The sequence below is a fragment of the Leuciscus leuciscus genome, assembly GCF_965113295.1.
Source record: "Leuciscus leuciscus genome assembly, chromosome: 4".
In the NCBI taxonomy this organism is placed as follows: domain Eukaryota; kingdom Metazoa; phylum Chordata; class Actinopteri; order Cypriniformes; family Leuciscidae; genus Leuciscus; species Leuciscus leuciscus.
This window is the reverse complement of record NC_138728.1, coordinates 1,942,176-1,965,668: the sequence shown is the minus strand read 5'-3', so window position 1 is coordinate 1,965,668 and position 23,493 is coordinate 1,942,176. Positions and strand designations below refer to the sequence as shown.

The window sequence follows — 23,493 nt, the reverse complement described above, 5'->3', positions numbered from 1 at the left end:
ACACACACACACACACGGCCGACCCCCCCTCAGGTCTTCATTCTGTAGGGGTTTGTAAGAAAGCACGAGTCATTTGTCATGTGACACTAGTGGACTTCCTTTAGGGTGTGCAGAGGTTAAACGTGAAGATATTCATGGTGTCTGTCTAGCAGGATCGGGAAAAATTCAGACTTGAGGAGTTGAGTCAATTCATGAGTTGAAATTGAATCAGAACGACTGGAAGAGGAATTTACTGGAGGAATTAAACAGTCACACAAAAGAGGAATGACATTAGTCCAACACAACCATAAAAATGTCCAAGGGATATCAGGCGTTATGAATATCAGATTTTGGAATTGCAAGCATTGATTATTGGCCATTTGTTGTGTAAGTGATGACATGTTTATGCTTATACTACGGGGCTGTTGAATGCTTGAATGTGATTGGTTGACGAACGTTCTAAGGTGTGCAATTATTTTCAGGGCTAAAGTAGTTCCAGCAGGTCTTGACCGCATTACATTTTCATATCACACATTTCATTACAACAGCAAAAGAACCAAAACCCACAATGACACTGAGAAAGCAAATAAATATAATACACAATAGGATAAAAACAACAAATTATTTCCATGTTTTTGCCACAAAATTACGTTTTATTATGTACGGAATTGGAAAGCACATCCTCTCCTTCTCCCGCTCACACACACACACACACACACACACACACACACACACACACACACACTCGCACAGAAACGTGTTGTCACCAGTGCTCTGACGATTTTATCAGCAAAATAGTTTTACAACCTAAAAGCTACATGAGATTTCTCACTAGCGAGGTAATAATGGTGCTGTTCTTGAAGCAGATAAACTTACAGTTTCACAATTAGTTAAGACGCTGCTTCCGAACACTGTTGAGAGACACTCAGACTCAGGTAATTCACACACACCTTAAGAATGACAGTCTGTAAGACTTAGGGTGTACTCACACTAGCCAGTTTGAACCGTGCCCGAGTGCGTTTGACCACCAAAGCGCGGTTCGTTTGACTAGTGTGAGTGCTCCGAACCGTGCCCGGGCGCGGCTCGATTAGCCGGCCCTGGCCCGCTTGGAAGAGGTGGGCCAGAGCACGGTTCAGTTGGACTCGGGCGCGGTTCGCATGCAGTGTGAGCGCTAACCGTGCTGGACTCCATTGTGTTCAGTGAGAGCGCCGCTCTTCCTGTTTATCCCGAAACCGTCGCACCATAATGAAGTAAGCGTGCTCCGGCACGAATGCTGAAACCCTATGTGAGTGCAGGCCAGAGGGGGAGTGGGGAGGGGGGACAATCGTACTCGGGCCCGGTTCATGGCAACCGTGCCTAGTGTGAGTACACCCTTAACCTTTGCAGTCTGTAAGAATGACAACTAGTGGCCGAAATAGGTACTGCAGTCCAAATCAAAATATCAGAGATCGTCAAAGTAAAATAACTGTCTTTAGTGTTTTTCAGAGAAACGAGTATGTGAACTTAGCATGTTTCCTCAATATATGCAAACATATTATGGTATTTTAATGCTGAAAACGTTACATACAGCACCTTTAATCTCTATCTCTCTCTAATAACTGCATTAGTCTGATATCAGTGGCTCATGTTACGAGCTCTAAAATGACATTTTGGAATTAGCGACAGAGGCTTGGAATGAGATGCGTAAGAAATGAATCCGACACACAAGAGTGTTTTCAGGACAAAAACCTGACAAATGTCATGAAATACATCATCTGAACAATGATTTGAGCTGTGGAATCCCTGAATTATAGCATAATGGTGCACACACATGCGTTATTTTAATAATTCAACAGCCGGATGTCAATTATTCCTTACGTAATTCATACTAAGAAATAAAATGTATTATTAAAACAGCAGTTTCTTTTAATTAATTCAGTTTTAATTCTACTAACTGTACATGCTAATTACAATTCCACATCTCGTTTGCTAAATCAGTTCAGTTGACATTCGGGTATTGAATCAGACTCCACGAGGTGCCTAACCCTGCCGTCTAGTCCTCAAATCTTAAGGCTCCTGTCACTTCACTCGAGGCTGATCCTCTCTCTCATCCAATATCTCAGAATCACTTGCAGTGTTGCTAATCAGGGTTTGGAGGGCAGATTACGTTTGAACGATCCGAAGCGCTTTATATGTCAGGACTCACGAGTTTTTGATTGGCAGGTTTTTGCCCATCTGACTGAAATCACGGTTATTATGCGGCGCTGACGATTTCACAGTCTGACTGATGTGGAACAGCTCAGGTGTGTGTGAGCGCCAGCAGGGACACGTCCACCGTGATTAACACACTGATAGAGACAGAAATGATGGGACGAATCTCGCAGAAACATCACCATGCCTCATTTTTTCTTTCTTTTTTTGTCAATTTTGTTCTTTTCATGACAATTCAGCACATTTTCTTTCAAAATTCTCATTGCTATAATGCATCTGGGTCTAGTTTTGCATCTCCGTTGTAACTCCCATAATTCTGGTGAGTTTTATTAGTTTCTCATTACTGTAAAACAATATTTTGAATTAAGATCTGCATAAATTAAAAGCACTATAACACATTACATATAGCATGATGTATAAATACTTTCACATTTTAAAAAGAAAAGTCACATCACAGATTCACCTGAGGCCAGTTGCATAAACTTTGCCACTTTAAGACTGTGGGCCCTATCTTGCACCCAGCGCAATTGACTTTGTACAACGACGCATGTATCATTCCTATTTTGCACCCGACGCACAGCAGACTTTTCCCTCCACAGACGCACGTCGGTAAATTAGGAAATTAAGTTGCGCTCCCGGGGGCGGTTCAGCGGAAAGAGGAGGCGTGTTCTGGCGCAAACGTTCCCTGGTGCTATTCTGCAGGTTTAGAAAACAATTCCGCCACTGACCAGCGTTGCGCATGTTATTCAGATGCTATTTTAAGGGCGCATGCTTGGCCATGATGTAGCGTGTGCACAACACACATACACTTTGCTTCTCTCATCTATACAGAAGCAGCAGTTGCCATTTTTAGAAAACCGTACATTATTACAAGGAAAAATATTCCACATGAGGGAAATCATTGTGGTGTCCATGAAGATGTGAAAAAATAGGCATAAAATCTAGCTTACACATTTACCAAAATTATTATACGCCTGTTTAACCGAATCTAATCTGGGTGTGTTTCTCCATCCCCATACAATGTCACTTCTCTGTGTTTTACGGCCCTGACGAGAACGTCGGTCTCCTCGGCTGTGAACCGCTCCTGGCAAATCCGCCGTTATAATAGCAAACCGCCATGGAACAAGCGCGCCTGCTCTTAAAGGGAATGTGAGATGACGCTCTGATTGGTTTATTTCACGTTACGCCCAAACCACACCTATGAGTAATGAAGCTACTTCAGACCAACCCATTTTAGATTTGCGTCGGGCGCAAGAGTCATTTATCTCGCCGGTATAATAGCAACAGCGCCAGAGATCCGCCCACAAAGTTACTTGTGTTTCGCTCTTGATACTTGCGTTTCAGATCGTTAAAATAGGGCCCTGAGTCTAGTTTAACCAACTAGCAGGAAGACAAGAGGTGAACAACAGAATCTATAATTTTTTTGTCAGATTTTCATTCTAACGATGTTAATCTTGATTGTACGGTATTATTACTTTGTCTTCTGGGCAATTTTCATCTTCATAAAGCCAGAACCATTCAGTGTAATCCTGATTTTAGACTATTCTCCTATGATATAAAGTCCCTTTAAGAAAATGTCAAAACCTTTAAACTCCAAAGGTTTCTAAAACAAATAATATCCTTGAGTCTGTTGTAAAGAACTTTTAATTTTTTATATTGACAAAATGTAATATTGTATTGATTTGTGTAGACTAATTCAATCTCTTTTAATGTCCGTATACCTCCCGTGTTTTATTATTATTATTTATTTTTCTTCTCACTGTTAATGTCTGTATCCTTTCATTTGCAATACAAAAAACAAGAGGTGATCAGTCTTACATTTGGATTTAAATGAGACTGATAACTTGACTTTAACATGTTAGAACCGGTCTTGAAGAAGAACATTAGATGGCTAACTTTTAAGACGAGTCTAAGAAGTTTATGCAACTTGCCCCTGATGAGCGAAAATGGCTGAGCAACTTGTACATGAGGCAGAACTCGGGAAAAAGAAGTCCAGCAAGCCTGTGCTTATGGGCACAGCAGGAAATCAGCCGAGCAGAAATAGGAAGAGAAAAGGAGAGAGAGGGAGGCTCATAAGTAATTGAAATGGAGGTGATGTCGCCGATGGGCTGCACTGCTACTGTAACTGAAGTGCAGTCGAGCGTTTGGGATAAAATTGCTTTCTAATTATTCAATCCACCTTTACTTTCCCTCCTGAGACAGAGAGAGAACGCCTGAAAGAAAGAGGATAGTCTTTAGATGTATGATAATGTAGCACTAACAGGTACAGATATTTGTGTGATGTTTTTTTGTTGTTGTAATATTTAGGAGGATCTGTTGACAGAAATACAATATAATATACATATCTATGGTTTCAGTGGTGTATAAAGACCTTACATAATGAACCGTTATGTTTTTATTAGCTTAGAATGAGCCATTTCTCTCTACACACACCGCGGGTCGCCTTACATCCACATGTTTCTACGGTGGCCCTGAACGGACAAACGCGTTTCGTCACTCTGTTGTTCTTAGTGCAAAGAATCTAGCTAATGTCAGCGAATAAAACACTGTCACAATGATGAACAAGTAAAAATAATACTCGCAATAACATATCGTTTTACTGAATAATTAAGTAAACACAATTTCGTCATTTATCTTTGTAAAGAAACATCATTGCTGAACTGTCTACGGTTCCAGACGACGACATATTTTCCTGTCGGCCACCGTAACTTCTGTTGGGTGCAATTCACAACCTCACCACTAGATGCCACTACAACTCACACACTGCACCTTTACAGTTTTTTCCAATTTCTAACACACTAAAATGACACACACAGCACAGTTATTTAAACTCACACACAGAGAGCAAAACCTCTTCTCAAGTCTCCAAAAGTCTAAACACATTTTCTACTTTACACACATTTTGCAATTCAAAATGGCACTTTTTAAACGCACTGAACACGGTTCTCTGCGTAACACACAACAATCTGACATAAAGTCACATGTTTGCCATTTCAAAACACTGCCATTCAAAATGACACTCCATGAGATGATTAGCCGATACATGTGTCACCTGACCAAACACCTCAATGGTTAATGGTTAACACTTCAATCTTTTTCAGTTTACTGTTTTTTGTGAGCATATTTGTGTTCAGTCCAGTGTAAATATATCTGCAGTGCATATGTTGCACTGACTTGTTTGGTAAAAAAAAACAAAAAAAAAACACAGCATGTGTGTGTATCTGCAAATATTTCTGTGCATGTGCACAATCTGAAGAATTTCTATAATTTGAACTATTTCAGTATTATGGCAAAGCATACTGAAGATGAGAGTGATTTTCATAATGCCCAACAGTGTGTAGTTGTTTAGACAAAAATCTGCTAATATGAATGAAGTGTGTGCCATTTCGTGCAAAAGCTTGATTTTGATAATGCTGTGTGTAGTTTTGGTTGCAGTGCTTCATTTTGCAGGATATATTGGGTATTGTGCAGTTTGGGTGTGTGGTTTTGTGAATTGTGTTCAGTATTTTGATTAAACTAGGCTAGTTTGCAAAACTGTGTTAGCAATTGGAAAAAACTGTAATGTGCATATATTTTCCCCCCAGAATGCAGCAGCAGTGGGTCTGTGTGGCTTTCCTCGCCCTCCTGACTGTCACGACGACACTGGCAGATGGTGGAAAAACTGAGAAACAAGGTAACAGAACATTAGCACATATCTCCCCAGAGATTATATTAGCTCTATATCACCCCAGACTGCTCTATATCACCCCAGACTGCTCTATATATCACCACACACTGCTCTATATATCACCACACACTGCTCTATATATCACCCCACACTGCTCTATATCACCCCAGACTGCTCTATATCACCCCACACTGCTCTATATCACCCCAGACTGCTCTATATCACCCCCAGACTGCTCTATATCACCACACACTGCTCTATATCACCCCAGACTGCTCTATATCACCCCACACTGCTCTATATCACCCCAGACTGCTCTATATCACCCCAGACTGCTCTATATCACCCAGACTGCTCTATATCACCCCACACTGCTCTATATCACCCCAGACTGCTCTATATCACCCCACACTGCTCTATATCACCCCAGACTGCTCTATATCACCCCACACTGCTCTATATCACCCCAAGACTGCTCTATATCACCCCCGACTGCTCTATATCACCCCCGACTGCTCTATATCACCCCAGACTGCTCTATATCACCACACACTGCTCTATATCACCCCACACTGCTCTATATCACCCCAGACTGCTCTATATCACCCCAGACTGCTCTATATCACCCCACACTGCTCTATATCACCCCAGACTGCTCTATATCACCCCCAGACTGCTCTATATCACCCCAGACTGCTCTATATCACCCCCACACTGCTCTATATCACCCCCAGAATGCTCTATATCACCCCAGACTGCTCTATATCACCCCCACACTGCTCTATATCACCCCCAGACTGCTCTATATCACCCCCAGACTGCTCTGTATCACCCCACACTGCTCTATATCACCCCAGACTGCTCTATATCACCCCAGACTGCTCTATATCACCCCAGACCGCTCTATATCACCCCCAGACTGCTCTATATCACCCCAGACTGCTCTATATCACCCCCAGACTGCTCTATATCACCACACACTGCTCTATATCACCCCAGACTGCTCTATATCACCCCACACTGCTCTATATCACCCCAGACTGCTCTATATCACCCCAGAATGCTCTATATCACCCAGACTGCTCTATATCACCCCACACTGCTCTATATCACCCCAGACTGCTCTATATCACCCCACACTGCTCTATATCACCCCAGACTGCTCTATATCACCCCACACTGCTCTATATCACCCCAAGACTGCTCTATATCACCCCCGACTGCTCTATATCACCCCCGACTGCTCTATATCACCCCAGACTGCTCTATATCACCACACACTGCTCTATATCACCCCACACTGCTCTATATCACCCCAGACTGCTCTATATCACCCCAGACTGCTCTATATCACCCCAGACTGCTCTATATCACCCCACACTGCTCTATATCACCCCAGACTGCTCTATATCACCCCCAGACTGCTCTATATCACCCCAGACTGCTCTATATCACCCCCACACTGCTCTATATCACCCCCAGAATGCTCTATATCACCCCAGACTGCTCTATATCACCCCCACACTGCTCTATATCACCTCCAGACTGCTCTATATCACCCCCAGACTGCTCTATATCACCCCACACTGCTCTATATCACCCCAGACTGCTCTATATCACCCCAGACCGCTCTATATCACCCCCAGACTGCTCTATATCACCCCAGACTGCTCTATATCACCCCACACTGCTCTATATCACCCCAGACTGCTCTAGGCCACCCTTATGCAACTGTTACCATTAAAATACTGGGAGAGTGAATAAGACCATCAAGAAGCAGCAGAACATGTGAACAAATTATTATGTGCAGTGATCGGCCAAAAAGATATATATATATATAGATATAAAAGTAAGAACACATATTAGGGAAATTATTAGTATTTTCAATCAAAATGAAAGAAGTCACAAAAACCAGCCAACTTATGAGCCAACCTGGGGAGGAAAAAGGCAAAACTCGCACACACACACACACACACACACTTTCTGTCTCATACGTACAGTTGTAAGGTGCAGTATGAAACTGTGTGTGCGCTCTCACTCTGACAGGTAAGAAAGAGCGTAAATCTGACTGTGGCGAGTGGCAGTGGAGTGTGTGTGTGGCTAACGAGGGCGACTGTGGCCTGGGCACCAGAGAGGGCACTCGCACCGGCACCGACTGCAGGCAGACCATCAAAACCCAGCGCTGCAAGATCCCCTGCAACTGGAAAAAGCAGTTTGGAGGTGAGAAGCCACACAAACATAGGTGACACACACACACACACACACACACACACACACACACACACACACACACACACACACAGGGCTCATGGTAAATAAGCCCTGAGTTGTGGAGTAACAAGATGGACAATCTCCCAGAATTCTGTCCTCAGAAATGACAGTGAGACCTAGAAACAACCTGGCAGAATATATTAGTGTGTGTGTGTGTGTGTGTGCAGGGCCGGCGCGTCCATATAGGCGAACTAGGCAATTGCCTAGAGCGGCACTTTTGTAAGGGCGGCAAAATGTGTGCCAATTGGGAATGAACAATTCACAAAATAGGCTATATGATTTGCTGAGCTGCCGCTGCGCCGCCCCGCGCCGCCCCGCCCCCTGCTCTCACGAGTCATGACTCATGACTGAGTGATGGGAAGTTCGGATAATTTTACTGACTCTCTTGTTCGATCTCGTTCATAAAAATGAACGAATCTTTATTTGAGTCATTTCGTTAATTTAAGTGGCTTTAAATGTTACACAGCCAAAATCCCCGATCACATCCACCTACGCATAGTATACCGGTATGTATATATTTGCTTCCTCTTGGCCTAAAGTCTTCCTGCAACGGGAGTGTTCTCTGGCTAGAGCGCAGAACAGCGGAGTTTGTATGGACAGAAGTGCATGCCTGAGCTTGTGTTTTGGGTTAAGCTGCGTTGCTTTGACATTGTGGAAAATATAACAATAGAAACAAAATATAGGCAATTAGCATTTTTACCCATTATTATCAATCTAAATTAATCTCGATTTTAATTTAACTTAATTTCGTTTTTCTTTATGTAAATTTCGTTTTTCTTTATTTAAATTTCGTTTTTCTTTATTTAAATTTCGTTTTACTTTATTTAAATTTCGTTTTTTCTTTATTTAAATTTTTAATTTTGTTTTTTCTTTATTTAAATGTTTTTTTTTCTTTATTTAAATTTCGTTTTTTCTTTATTTAAATTTTACATTTAGTTTTTTTCTTTATTGAAATTTTGTTTTTCTTTATTGAAATTTTGTTTTTCTTAATTTAAATCTACCCTTTACTGTGTCAGTAATTTGTTAGTCAGAAAAATATAGACTAAAGTATTGCTTAATTTAACAGACATGTGTGTGTGTGCGTTTTATATTGCTAGTGCAGCGTGGAGAGGGGCGTCACCACTTTTGAATAAGAAACAATATCAAGAATATAAAACTCCTCAAAAAACGCGCACACTCTCAAACCTGACTGCACATCACATTTTTGACTTTATTGATTCTGCTTTTATTCCGGAGTCCCTTTTATTTTATTGCTCCGGAGTCGCATATCAGTCACAAAATGCGCCACGAGGAAGAAAAAAACATATAGTCGTTTTTTTTTTTTTGAAATGTATTTCTCTAAAGCGGCACTAAAAGAATGTTTTAAAACTTTCACAGAGACCTCAAACTGAAAGCACAAAGCCTGTCTTTAAATTTAATTTCGTTTTGTATTAATTGTATCTTAATTTTAATCGATGTTTCATCAACCAATTGTCTGGATTCAATAAATAAGAAGAATATATAAGCTATTAGAAAATAGATAATCAGGACACGGAGGCGCTGGCGAACCTGGAGCTCGTCTCATAAATGAACCGAAACTCACCGTGGGCCTATAAGGTAGCTTATTGCCTCACAGACCTGAGACATATAGATAGCTTGAAATGTCTACTTTTAAGCAGAACAATTCAAAACGAAAGAAAACAGACTGCGCTGCTTATGTAATTCGTATGAAATGTGCATTTCTCTCTGGCGCTGCGAAGATCGCGAGTCGTCAACTTCATCTGTCTAGCCGACACTGACATAAAAAATAACTGTTTTATTAGTAAACAATTAAAATGTCTCCTGCTATATTTTACATATTTGCCTGTTCCTTACAAAACACCGACAGTGGGGTTTTTGACGGGTTTTTTTTTTTTTTTTTTTTGAGCAGCTGCGGACACACACACACAATATTACGTAACACTCTGCGCTTATGTTTTAAAAAGATAATTTAACATATAAATAAAAAAAAATACATAGCCCACTTAAAGTGTTTATTACAAATAAATGACTAAATGCTAAAAATTAATACATTTTAATGAACAAACATATGCGTTGCATTTACAATTCTGTGAAAACAGGGGGTGCTGCAGCACCCCCACTTCCCGCGGCCCTGTTCGGACCAGCCCTAGGGGCGGCACAAATGTTTTTCGCCTAGAGCGGCAGAAGTGCACGCGCCGGCCCTGTGTGTGTGTGTGTGTGTGTGGGTGTGTGAGAGAGAGCATATGCCACCTTCCCTTTGTAGGTATACACACAAACTATCAACAAACACTTGTGTGTGTGTGTGTGTGTGTGTGTGTGTGTGTGTGTGTGTGTGTGTGTGTGTGTGTTAGGGATGGCGAAAACTAAACATTTTCTTGACCGACCACCGAGCCTCTTTAGCCGGTTGAAACCGGTTAACCGATTATTTTAAAATATGCCACGCTATTTGAAATAACAGCCATTTCGAACCGCGCCTGCAATTTCGCAACTCTGTTGCATCTCTCTGCCGCTCTGCCTCCCGCTCACACACACACACGCTGTTTGTCACATTTCCTACCAGCTAGCATAGATGACACGGTAGGTTGGCTTTGGCTACCTTTCTCACCCGAAGAGGCTTGCGGGTGTCGCATTTTCAGGTGATACATCATAAGCCGCGTTTCCATTACCCTTCAAATTGCGCAAGTTGAAATTGCGAATTGAAAATACGCACAATGGAAACACGTCAATTTCGCAAAAACTCCCGTTTATCGCAAAAAAGTTTTTACGCTCACATGAGGTGGTTTTTCAGGCAATTCGAAAAAGGAATATTTCGCAAAACTGCAATGGAAACAGTTTTTGCGCATTTACAGTCACCTGACTTAGAAGACGCGGTGTGTTTGAGGTCAATGTATAGCTACGCAAATAATAATAATTTTATATAATTTTATTATAACATTTAATAGGTTATATTTAGAAGACGCTTTTATGCAAAAAAGGAACAAAGCTGAGTGTGGAGCGCGCACTGCATGGCACGGAGGCGCGGGCGCGAACACTTGCATTTTCCTATCAATAGTGGAAACAACTCTTAAAATACTCTATCATTTCTGGTCATACAGAAAATAATAATACATTATTCTCAACTATTTTTATTTGTGTTAACTCACAATAACAAGAAAATGTTGTGCTTTTGTAAAATAAAATAAAACAATCAGACGCACTTTCATGATCTCCGTAAACTGGAGCGCGAGAACTGAAACAAAATATAGCCTATGTAGGCTAAAGCTTGAAATGTCCACTTTAAAACGAACAAATTCTAATCGAAAGCTAATACCTTCTGATTATGTAATCCGTAAGAAGGGTGCACATCTGCTTAACAGTTGAGATGGAGATGTGATTTTAGCCGACACTTATATTAATGGCTCTTCTCATTCAGCACTGCAGGAAAAAGATCAATTCCAGGTTCTAATTTGGCCTTAGAAAACCAGTAAAATCAACATGTTTTCCATATTAATTTGTGAATATTTTAAATGTTTAATAAAGGGGCAAAAAGTCATAAACAAAAATCTGAAAATATTTACTTTTTTGCGCAGCAGTTTGTGTAGCCAGTTCAAATAAAAATTTTGGTGTTCAACTTTGCATTTTAAAAAGACAACAACCGTTCATTTTTCGTTTTTCAATTACGGGCTAAAAAAGTAAAAACGAATGGACACAAAAGTAGCCAACGTGGATCGTTTGGACAGAATACGAGACAGAATTCTTTATTAAATTCATAAAAGAAACAATAATTATCCTTCTCGGAGCAGAGATGAGGGCGAAACACCCATAAACTCCTTATATGTGTCGTTCGCAGTATAAGGGTCTTTCCCTGCCATTAATGCTTGGATAACACGCCACGTCTCCTTCCATTAATAATAATAATAATGTCTAATGCGGTGGCTGTGATATATATATAAATTTACCAACGTCCTTTGCCGTGATTTTTGGAATGACTTATCGCGAGAGAAAAAAGGACGTTTTAGTCGCATAACATCGGTTAATGGAAACGCTGTCATTTCACAATAGTTTTTTATCGATATTTAGATAATAGCGCAAAACATTTGCGCAAATCTGTGCTACTACTGTATTTAAGCACTGGATCACACAAGTTGAAACTTACATCTGTGTCATTCTTTTTGGTGAAATGGTCCCACACACTACTTTTCTTTGCACGCTTCATCCTGTCGTCTGCCCTGGCTCTAACCTCGAGTGTTTTAGCCTGTAGCCTTTACTTTTCGCAAACCTTGTGAGTGCGCGAGCCCAAACGCTGTGACCTCGCGCCAAATGTTTTTATTGGTTTATTAAGTACAAACAGGCGAGTTATGAAAAATTGAGTGTGAGGGATTTGTTCACGTCACACAAAAAGATCTTGGAATGAGATGGCTAACTGTAGTAGTGTTTAGTCCACTGTCTATAATAGCCTAATTTAGAGATCACTTCTTTTTTTTTTTTTTTTTTTACTTTGATCGGTTAACGTTGAAACGGTCAACCAAAGTGTGTGTGTGTGTGTGTGTGTGTGTGTGTGAGTGAGTGTGTGTGTGTGTGTGTGTGTGAGAGTGAGTATGTGAGTGATTGAGTGTGAGAGTATCTGTGTGTGTGTGAGTGAGTGAGTGTGTGTGTGTGTGTGTGTATTTGTGAGAGAGTGTGAGTATCTGTGTGTGTGTGTGAGAGTGAGTGTGTGAGTGTCTGTGTATGTGTGAGAGTGAGTGTGTGTGTGTGTGTGTGTGTGTGTGTGTGTGTGTGAGAGTGTGTGTGGGTGAGAGAGAGTGAGAGTATCTGTGCGTGTGTGTGAGAGTGAGTATGTGAGTGATTGAGTGTGAGAGTATCTGTGTGTGTGTGTGTGTGTGTATGTGTGAGAGAGTGTGAGTATCTGTGTGTGTGTGTGTGTGTGTGTGTGTGTGTGTGTGTGTGTGTGTGTGTGTGTGTGTGTGTGTGTGAGAGTGAGTGTGTGAGTATCTGTGTATGTGTGAGAGTGAGTGTGTGTGAGAGTGTGTGTGGGTGAGAGAGAGTGAGAGTATCTGTGTATGAGAGTGTGTGTGTGAGTGAGTATCTGTGTATGTGTATGTGTGTGAGAGAGAGAGAGAGAGAGAGAGAGAGAGAGAGAGAGCATATGCCACCTTCCCTCAGGATTTGTAGGTATACACACAAACTATCAACAAACATTGAAACTGGGGTGTTTCTCCAAGAACTCTCTCTGGGATCGTGTAAGACAGTCTCGCTCTGAAAGAACATCAGAAATCACAGACTTAATAAAACATGATCACAGTAAACGTTGAGTGATGAATCCTCAGTGTATTTCTGTGTAGTTCAGCAGCCGTGTCAGTGCAGTTTAGTGTTGAGATGTCGAGCGCAGAATTTATTCTCCCGAGTTACAAGAGCTCTGTTTCCTTTCTGAGGGTCTTGATTCGGGATCCGCATGTAATCACATTCTCTCTGCCTTTAAATATGTCATTAGAGACTATTTTGTGCTTGATTGAAGCAGTTTAACCCTCGTCCATTCAGCCGGAGGCCGAGAGCAATCGCTCCAGCATATGCACTGAAAGAATGAAAGATTAAATGAGACGAGAGATAAAATAAAGGAACGAGAGCATAGATCAGAACCTCGCGATTGGTTTTACTTCAGGATCCAGATTTTACATCAGGCATCAAGTTGCCAACCCAACACAGCTCCTAAATTTGTTTATCGGATCAAATTGAGTTTCGATGGTCTCATGCTTTCGGCAGCCAGTAATAATTCACCTCGCAAAACAAATGTAAGGGAACCTGTATTTAATATAGTCTGGGTTGTGTTTTCTTTTCCCCTGTGAACCCATTTTACTTCCATAATCGGATGTGTTTCCAAGTGAAACGAGATATTCAACAAGAAAAAATGTGGTTTTAAACTTTGGGAGTTATTGCGTGGTGAAACGGTTCTCTGTATGACAGATGAATGAAAAATAAGACAAAAATGCATTCCTTCAGAATAACACACACTGATGAATCATGCACAGTAACACCAGGAACATGTACTGACACAATAAATGTAGATTTCATGTTTGTTTGTTTTGGTTTTTTGCATTTACAGTGTATTTTATAATGCAGTTTCGGTAACACTTTACAATAAGGTTCATTAGTTAACATTAGTTAATGCTTTAACTAACAATAAGCAATATATCTGTTAATCTTTGTTAATGTTAGTCAATAAAAAGACAGCTGTTCATTGTTTGTTCATGTTAGTTCACGGTGCATTAACTAATGCTAACAAGATTTTAATAAAGTATTAGTAAATGTTGAAATTAACATTAACAAAGATTAATAAATGCTGTATAAGTGCATTTCACTATTAGTTAAAGGTGTGGTATAATGTCCTTTTCACAAGATGTAAAATAAGTCTCTGATGTCCCCAGAGTGTGTGTGTGTGAAGTTTCAGCTCAAAAGTCTGTTCCTTTAAATGCAAATGAGCTGCTGCTCCCGGCACAGGGGGCGGAGCTTCAACCGCTCATGTCCTTTTACCTCACACACACATGCATTGGAAATTTCAAAAACATTTAGGCTTTATGTTCAAACCGAAGTCAGACAATGATTGAGAGACTCAAGAAGAAGTGACAACATTTCTGAATGGTTAGTTGATGAATGTATTGTAGCTGATGTGTATTTCCTGGGGGCGGGGTTTATGTAAATTTTAGGGTTTGTGATGTCACTAACCCGGGAGGAATGTGGTGTAGTCTCTACCAGCCGTTTGTTGTAGTCCTTAAAAAGCGATTTCTTTAAAAGCAAATATCTCCCTTTGCTTTGAACTTTGAGCGTTGTAACTTTGCAGATGTTTTTTATGCTCAAACAGCAACATTACACACTAACTAAAGTTAGAAAAGTAAAATCATAATCAACCACCGTATGCTAACTAATGTAGTTAACTTAATAAGTGTTACCGCAGTTTCTGACATGTTGCATATGATTGTTGCACGTGAACTCACCCAAATGAGGTTGTGTTTGTTGTCTTGGGCAGGAGAGTGTAAGTATGATTTCCAGGCGTGGGGGGAGTGTGATTCGACCTCGGGGATGAAGACGCGCACCGGTGTGCTAAAGCGAGCGCTGATGGATGCTAACTGTCCAAACTCCGTTAGCGCCACCAAACCCTGCGGCAAACCCAAGACCAAGATGCAAGGTACAAGAACACACGTGAATATATGCGTCACATTTAAGCTAGACTTAAATGAACTAAAGCAATATCAACTGATTTGATTTGGACTGCAAAAAAAATTAAAATAATAAATTATATTAAGAAACATCACGGGGGAATAGGGCAAAATGTTGTCACTATACTTCCCTACTTAATTAATCACAGTTTACACAGTTAGACTATTGTTTTGTATTAGTTTTCTGCAATGTGATGCTTATGTATGCAAATGAGGCAGTGTCTAATTAAATATGCATTAATTTGCATACATTTCCAGAACCGATATCGGAGCATTACAACATTAGATGAAGTCTTTAGATAAAAGTCAGGCTCAAAATTGTATAGAGGGATTGTCTTTTTATCTCTCCATAAATCAGAAAACTGCTATAAAAATGATATTTTCACTGTTTTTAGGAATAAAATGTTATTTATATAAAAATTCTGTTTATTGAAATTAAGCTGAAACAAATTAAAATATTGTGCCAAATGATGTTGCTTTGGCAATAAACTGAAATATGTCTTAAGTTGAAGCACTTAAATTATTACCTGGAAATAAATATTTACTAAAGCTGAGATGAAATCAAATAAATGAAACCTAAATAGCAATATTAAAGGTTTATATTAATAATAAAAAGACGAAGCACTTAAATAAATGATTAAACATTAAACTAAACATGAAAACTCAAAATATTAAATTCAAAGCTAATTCAAAATATTATATAACTTTTAGTATTTTAGTATTTTAGTATTATATATTAGATAAGAAAATAGAATAACTTTGATATAAATCAGGTGAATATAGAACATAGATAATAAAATAATTAAAATTAAAATTAAAATAATAGATAATAAAACTGTAAAGTTTGGTGTATGTAAAGCTGCTGAAATGGAGGTTTTTGACTGAAAAGAATGTAATAAATCCAATATTTAAGTGTTTGTATATTTTATTTTATTTTTTTGCATGAAAAACAATGGCTTTGCCTGGAGGGTCTTGCCTTAAAAATGATAAAAAATCCAAAATGTATCATATTTATCCATAATCTGACGGCACATTTATTTCTGGACGTAACTTTGAATCAAACATGCTGCAATATGAGGTCATGTGACAGACACATTGTTGTCACAACATTGTCAGAATATAGTATAGAGTCTAGAAGTCTGTGCTTTAAAGGTTACACTGAAATATTGATCAGTAAAGCTCTTTCTCTATTGAGCTCGAGTCCAGAAGACTCTAAACAATCTATTAAACTTTCATAAATGTGATGGTTTACAGTGTATCGGTGTTTAAGGCCACAGACGCCAGGTGTGTCTGTGTGTGTGTGTGTGTGTGTGTGTGTGTGTGTGTGTGTGTGTGTGTGTGTGTGTGTGTGTGTGTGTGTGTGTGTGTGTGTGTGTGTGTGTGTGTGTGTGTGTGTGTGTGTGTGTGTTAGTGTGTGTGTGTGTGAGAGAGTGTGACTGAGAGAGAGCATTTGTGTGAGAGAGAGCGTGTATGTGTGTCTGTGTGAGAGAGAGTGTGTTAGTGTGTGTGAGTGAGCAAGAGAGCGTGTGTGAGAGAGTGTGTGTGTGTGAGAGAGAGTGACTGAGAGAGAGCATTTGTGTGAGAGAGAGCGTGTGTGAGAGAGTGTGTGCGTGAGAGAGAGTGTGTGAGTGTGTGAGAGAAAGTGTGTGTCAGAGTCAGAGAGAGTGTGTGAGTGAGAGAGAGAGCATGTGTGTGAGAGTGTGTGTGTGTGAGTGTGCGAGAGAGCGTGTAAATGTGAGTGTGTGTGAGAGAGAGTGTGTGTGAGAAAGTGTGTGTCAGAGAGAGTGTGTGAGTGAGAGAGAGAGCATGTGTGTGAGTGTGTGTGCGAGAGAGAGAGCTTGTGAGTGTGTGTGTGCTTGTTTTTCATGTGTGTGGGAGTAAGAGAGAGCGTGTGTGTGTGTGTGTGTGTGTGTGTGTGTGTGTGTGTGTGTGTGTGTGTGCGAGAGAGAGAGCGTGTGAGTGTGCGAGAGAGCGTGTGAGTGTGTGTGGGGGGGAGTGAGAGAGAGCGTGTGTGTGTGTGCGAGAGAGAGAGCGTTTGAGTGTGTGTGTGTGTGTGCGAGAGAGAGAGCGTGTGTGTGTGTGTGTGTGTGTGTGTGTGCTTGTTTTTCATGTGTGTGGGGGGGGGAGTGAAGAGAGCGTGTGTGTGTGTGCGAGAGAGAGAGCGTGTGAGTGTGTGTGAGTGTGTGTGTGTGTGTGTGTGTGTGTGTGTGAGAGAGAGAGCGTGTGAGTGTGTGTGTGAGAGAGTTTGTGTGGTTGTTTTTCGTGAGTGAGTGAGTGTGTGTGTGTGTGTGTGTGTGTGTGTGTGTGTGTGTGTGTGTGTGTGTGTGTGTGTGTGTGTGTGTGTGTGTGTGTGTGTGTGTGTGTGTGTGTGTGTGTGTGTGTGTGTGTGTGTGTGTGTGAGTGTTGTTTTGCAGGACTGTGTGTTGTTGTAGGTTTCTATAAGTGTGTTACCGCGGTATTCCTAAAGCCAGTGTCTCCGCTGATGAATCCTCGGGCTGTGATATCACTCATTTGTAAGTCGCTTTGGATAAAAGCATTTGCTAAATTAATAAACGCAAATAGAAACGTTGGCAAGCGTTCAGCCTAATCAAAAGAAATTTGTCTTGATATTCCACAAGCATAATTTTTCAGTCTGAAAGTTGCAGATTTAATTTCCCACTGCAAAAGAAAACACACAAACCGACAGTAACGTGTGTGTGGATCCAGCTGATGAAGAGGAGGAGCGTCGTGTTGCCATGAGATTCTGTTTGGAGGAAAGAACCTATTCCAAACCTATTCTCATTAGTTATCATTGGCATAAGATCTCGATAAGCTGGATCTGGAGAGAGAGAAAGAGAGAAAGCAGGGAAGTGGAGGAGAGAGGGATTGGTCTGTAATGGATGTGATGGTCTTGAGCTCGAGTGCGTCTGCCACTGAAAGAGTTTAAAGAGGCGAATCCATCATCACACACCAGGAGGAGCTCAGTGTGTGTGTGTGTGTGTGTGTGTGTGTGTGTGTGTGTGTGTGTGTGTGTGTGTGTGTGTGATAGAGATGAAGAACTGACCAGTTATACCAGTTACAGTCTCCACAGATACTGACTATCTGTCTCGTTCAGATCAGTGTATCTCAGTGTGTGTGTGTGTGTGTGTGTGTGTGTTTAGAAGATGAAGAACTGACCCGGGAAACCCGAGATCACAGACTCAATATTAGCTCAAACATTTCTCAGTCAATACACTCTTAATGTGTCTCAACAACTGACCCAGTGGAGTCGCTGACTGTGTGTGTGTGTGTGTGTGTGTGTGTGTGTGTGTGTGTGTGTGTGTGTGTGTGTGTGTGTGTGTGTGTGTGTGTGTGTGTGTGTGTGTGTGTGTGTGTGTGTGTGTGTGTGTGTGTGTGTGTGCGCGCGAAAGAGAGAGAGCGTGGGAGTGTGTGTGAGAATTTGTGATGTGTGAGAGAGTCTGTGTCCATGTGTGTGTGTGTGTGTGCGCACGAGTATAATATGTGCAGGTAATGTGTACTTGTGTGTGTGATAGTGAGTGTGTGCAAAAGAGAGAGAGCGTGGGAGTGTGTGAGAATTTGTGACGTGTGAGAGAGAGAGTCTGTGTCCGTGTGTGTGTGTGTGTGTGTGTGTGTGTGTGTGTGTGTGTGTGTGTGTGTGTGTGTGTGTGTGTGTGTGTGCGCAAGTATAATATGTGCAGGTAATGTGTACTTGTGTGTGTGATAGTGAGTGTGTGTGTGTGTGTGTGTGTGTGTGTGTGTGTGTGTGTGTGTGTGTGTGTGCAAAAGAGAGAGAGCGTGGGAGTGTGTGAGAATTTGTGACGTGTGTGAGAGAGAGAGTCTGTGTCCGTGTGTGTGTGTGTGTGTGTGTGTGTGTGTGTGTGTGTGAGAGAGAGAGAGAGAGTGTAATATCTGCAGGTAATGTGTATTTGTGCCCTTTTCAGTGTGCCAATAAACAGAGAACAGAGGTGATTAGAAACTCCCTAGAAATTCCCTGCAGATAGACCATAAACACACACACACACACACACACACACACACACAGGGTGAGAGGGGCGTCGTCGCATGGGTCTGTTTGAGGTGATAAGAGCGTCAGCAGAGAGGATTGTGGGGGTTTGGGAGAGGGTGCCACTGTCACAGATGGATGAGCGGAGGCTGTAAACAGGTAAACACACACACACACACACAGTAAACGTCTCACCTGTTAGTGTGTCCCGCTGTACGGCAAGCCGGAAGGATCATCACATTACTCACACACTGCAAAACATGAGTTTCTGTCTCATTTCCAGCACAAATATCCAAACACTCTCATTTACTGGAGAAATGACTGACGATATTAAGTGTTGTTTTAAGTGACTAAAATAATAACAAATATAACATCTGTCGATGGGATCAGAAAAAGAAAATGAATTTTCCCTTTGAATTAAGTTTATCGTTTTAATCTCATACGATGTTTGCTCTTGTTTGAAGCACAAACTCGTTTTTGATCAGAAAACAAGACTTAATATCTCCAGTCATCGTTCTTCTCCAGTAAATGAGTGTTTGGATATTTGTGCAGGAAAACAAGGAAGAGCGTAATGTTTGCAGTGCGCTGATATTCATGAGGAGTTTCTCAGCCTCTGATTGGCCGGATGCAGAAATGATCCGGCAACATTGTGTGTGTTTGTGTCTCTGTGTGTCGGATGTCAGGTCACATGATGTGGCTCGTACTAAAGGCTGATTGTCTGAACCGCTGGGGTCTGTCCAGCTCATGAGACGCAGATGCTGATGTGTGTGTGTGTGTGTGTGTGTGTGTGTGTGAACACTGCCCTGAAAACAGCTCAAAACAAACAGCATGGATGACTGGGCCGTTTCTCCATCATTCTGGATCACAACTGGACTAATGATATCGCTCAGATGTTACTCTTTCAAAACTCATTTCAATTTTATATATATATATATAGTGTGAATGAGAACATATTAATGGATATTCATATTAAGAACTGTTATAATGTATCATTAAAAACTGCAGTTACATTGGAACTGTCACATTAGAATAATACTTCCTGTTTGGAACTACATTCAAATTCAAAAAATGAGAGTTTAAGATTCTAAATTCCGGGAGAAACTGACGCTTTCAAACGTCCTTTTACAGTGAATAAAGACATGATTTATGAGAATGAGCTGATAGTGAGATCTGATGCGGTGTTCAGTTCGAGACGTGGAGGATTGTGGGTATTTCCTCAGGAGAGACGCAGTAAACGTCCATGTGTGATTTATCTTTCAGTCCAGAATGATCAGATGTTGTTCTGATGGTCTTTTGGTTGTTTTTGTGTTTGGTTTGAATGGGTTTAATCTTTATGTGATTAGCGCTTGGATGGAGTTATTGACATGTCATCATCCTCATCATCAGTTTAATGAAGGTTTTTGATTATTCTGTGTGAAAACGATGGATGTTTGGCGAGTTCAGACACGAGCGCAGAGCACAGGTGTTGATGACGAGATCAACTTTACACGCGATAAACTTTGATCAACAGGTGACGCTCTCTCTCTCTCGCTCTCTCTCTCACTCACTCTCTATCACGCTCTCTCTCTCTCTCTATCTCTCTCTCTCTATCTCTCTCTCTCTCTCTCTCTCTCTCTCTCTCACTCACTCTCTCTATATCTCTCTCTCTCTCTCTCTCTCTCACTCACTCTCTCTATATCTCTCTCTCTCGCTCTCTCTCTCACTCACTCTCTCTATATCTCTCTCTCTCTCACTCACTCTCTATCTCTCTCTCTCTCTCTCTCTCTCTCTCTATCTCTCTCTCTCTCTCTCTCTCTCTATCTCTCTCTCTCTCTCTCTCTCTCTCTGTAAATCCAGAAGAATGTTAATTAAACTAAGTCAAGGTTCATTTCATATCTGAGATTAGATTTATGCAGAGGAACATTTATAAATATCCTAATATAACAATAGAATAATTCAGGGGAGGGTGATTATTGTTAACTAAATCTATTAACACGTTTCTGTTCATTTAAATAAAGCTAACATAAAACATAAATATTAGTAGAAAAACTTTGTTGCCTTTAAAGAACAAAAATTATTAGCTGGAATTGAAATAATAATAATAAATGGCAAAAACACAAATTGACAAAAAATGTTACTAAAATTAACATGAAAACTACAAGTTAAAAAATAAAAGCTAATTCAAAATATGAATAAAACTACAATAAAAATTGTAATTAAAATAATGTCTGAGTGCAAACACTTTTAATGTGCATTAAACAGGCTTTGTTTTCTTAAACCAGGGTTATTATGGCTAGCTCAAACTAAAATCATTTTAAAACAACATTTTATTGCTAAAATGAACCGTAACTGGAATAAAACAAAACATACAAAATTTCTACTTATTTTTTATCAGCTAGTTGCCAACATTTCTCATTCTCATTCGGTTTAACTTGATGTACTAAAATAACTAAAACAGAAATAAAAATGATTAAAAACAGTATAGACATATTTAAACTTAGGCTATAAAAATGACAAAATTACTAAAACTAACTAAAATGAAAACAGGAAATATAAAAACTAATATAAATAATTAAAAACTATATAGTATCTCACTAGTACTTAAATAATGCAAAATATTCCTTTTTTTTGGGACTGAAGCTGTGTTTATGAGATTGGTGTGTGTTTAACTAATGGTTGTTCGTCTCTCCACAGATTCACAGAAACCAAAACGGGACGGAAAGAAGAAGGAGCGAAACCCGGCGGACTAAAGAAGAGTTCTCCTTCTGCTCCAGATGTGATGATGATCTCTAACACTATATTTCTACATCATTCGTAGCTTTAATTTACAGCTCACAGAATAATACATCAGTGATTAAAGACAAACGAGTCTACTAACATCTTCTAATGTTAACACAAAACATCCTTAAAAAGAGTATAAACTAGTGCATTCTGGGAAATGAAGTGTGCTTCCACAGTCCATAAAATAAAAGTTAATAAACATATTATTTTCTTTATACGCAGCATTTTAAACGCTGATGTTTCTGATATATCCAATACGTGGTGTGAATGAGAACATATTAATGGATATTTATACTAAGAACTGTTATAATGTATCATTAAAAACTGCAGTTACATTGGAACTGTCACATTAGAATTCTACTTCCTGTTTGGAACTTCATTCAAATTCAAAAAATGACAGTTTTAAGATTCTAAATCTTTCAAACTAACGCTTTCAAACGTCCTTTTACAGTGAATAAAGACATGAATTATTCCTGTTTTGTGTTTCCTGTGTCATTTCTTCAGTGTGTAAAAGCTGAAATGAGCAGAACAGGAGTTATTATTCATCATAACAGCTTTATTAGCTAGAACTCTTCTCCAAAAGTATATCGCACGATACAGCAAATCTTATAAATGCATGTTTCATCAATGACCAGTAATCCCTTCATTGCCCTAATAAAGATCAATAACATTCATATTCATTAATAAACACATGTATTTACACGTCATCTGTGCTACACATATAGATAAGAGTATATTACAAACGTTAAGCTGATAAACCACACGGAAGCCACAACTCACAGTGAACAGAAGCACGTGACTCGATGAGAAGAAGCTATACAGGGTATTTACACCGTCATCTGTACAAACACGGTGAACGTGATTTCACCAAGTACCACATGTTCCTGGATCAACATCTCTGTTGATCCTGGAACAACTTTCCAATCAACCAATCAGATTCGAGGGACAAGTTTACAGTTTATGTCAGGTTTAGGCTTAGACCCAGGGTGAGGTGCTTCAACATCAGTGCTATTCACCTCTGATTTCCCTCTGATTTTAGGGGAAAGTTATGGGTAGGGTAAGGTTTAGGGGTAGGGATAGGGTAAGGACTAAAGTTTAGGACAGGAATGTTATTCCAGGATTCAGGACCATGTCTTACATGGCAAAATCACGGTGACCGTACAAACACCGTCACACAAACCCAGACTCGAGTCTCAGGAACGAGTTTTAAGTTTCTAAGATGCTATTTCACGTTAAAACACGTCCTGAGACTCTGTTCAAGCCACACAAAACACACTCGACACAAGTACAAACTCAAAATGTTTGAAATGTTTTTGCCTCTTCTGCTCAGCAAGGCTGCATTGATTTGATCACATATACCGTAAAAACGGTGAAATATTATTACAATTTAATTTAATTGAGTGTATTTTAGACTGTAATTTGTTCCCGTGATCAAAGCTGAATTTTCAGCATCA

At 40.2% G+C, this 23,493-nt stretch overlaps 1 protein-coding gene across 1 annotated transcript in view; it reads left to right on the top strand.

The window, feature by feature from the left end:
• ptn (pleiotrophin) overlaps positions 1-22,515 on the top strand; it is a 47,225-nt gene extending 24,710 nt beyond the window's left edge. The window contains exons 2-5 of the mRNA XM_082166858.1: positions 5,754-5,842; positions 7,883-8,056; positions 15,108-15,266; positions 21,953-22,515. Of these exons, the coding sequence (XP_082022984.1) occupies positions 5,755-5,842; positions 7,883-8,056; positions 15,108-15,266; positions 21,953-22,008 (477 nt within the window). The 5' untranslated portion in view covers position 5,754 and the 3' untranslated portion in view covers positions 22,009-22,515. The remainder of the gene's footprint in view (positions 1-5,753; positions 5,843-7,882; positions 8,057-15,107; positions 15,267-21,952) is intronic.
• The last annotated feature ends 978 nt before the right edge of the window (positions 22,516-23,493 follow it).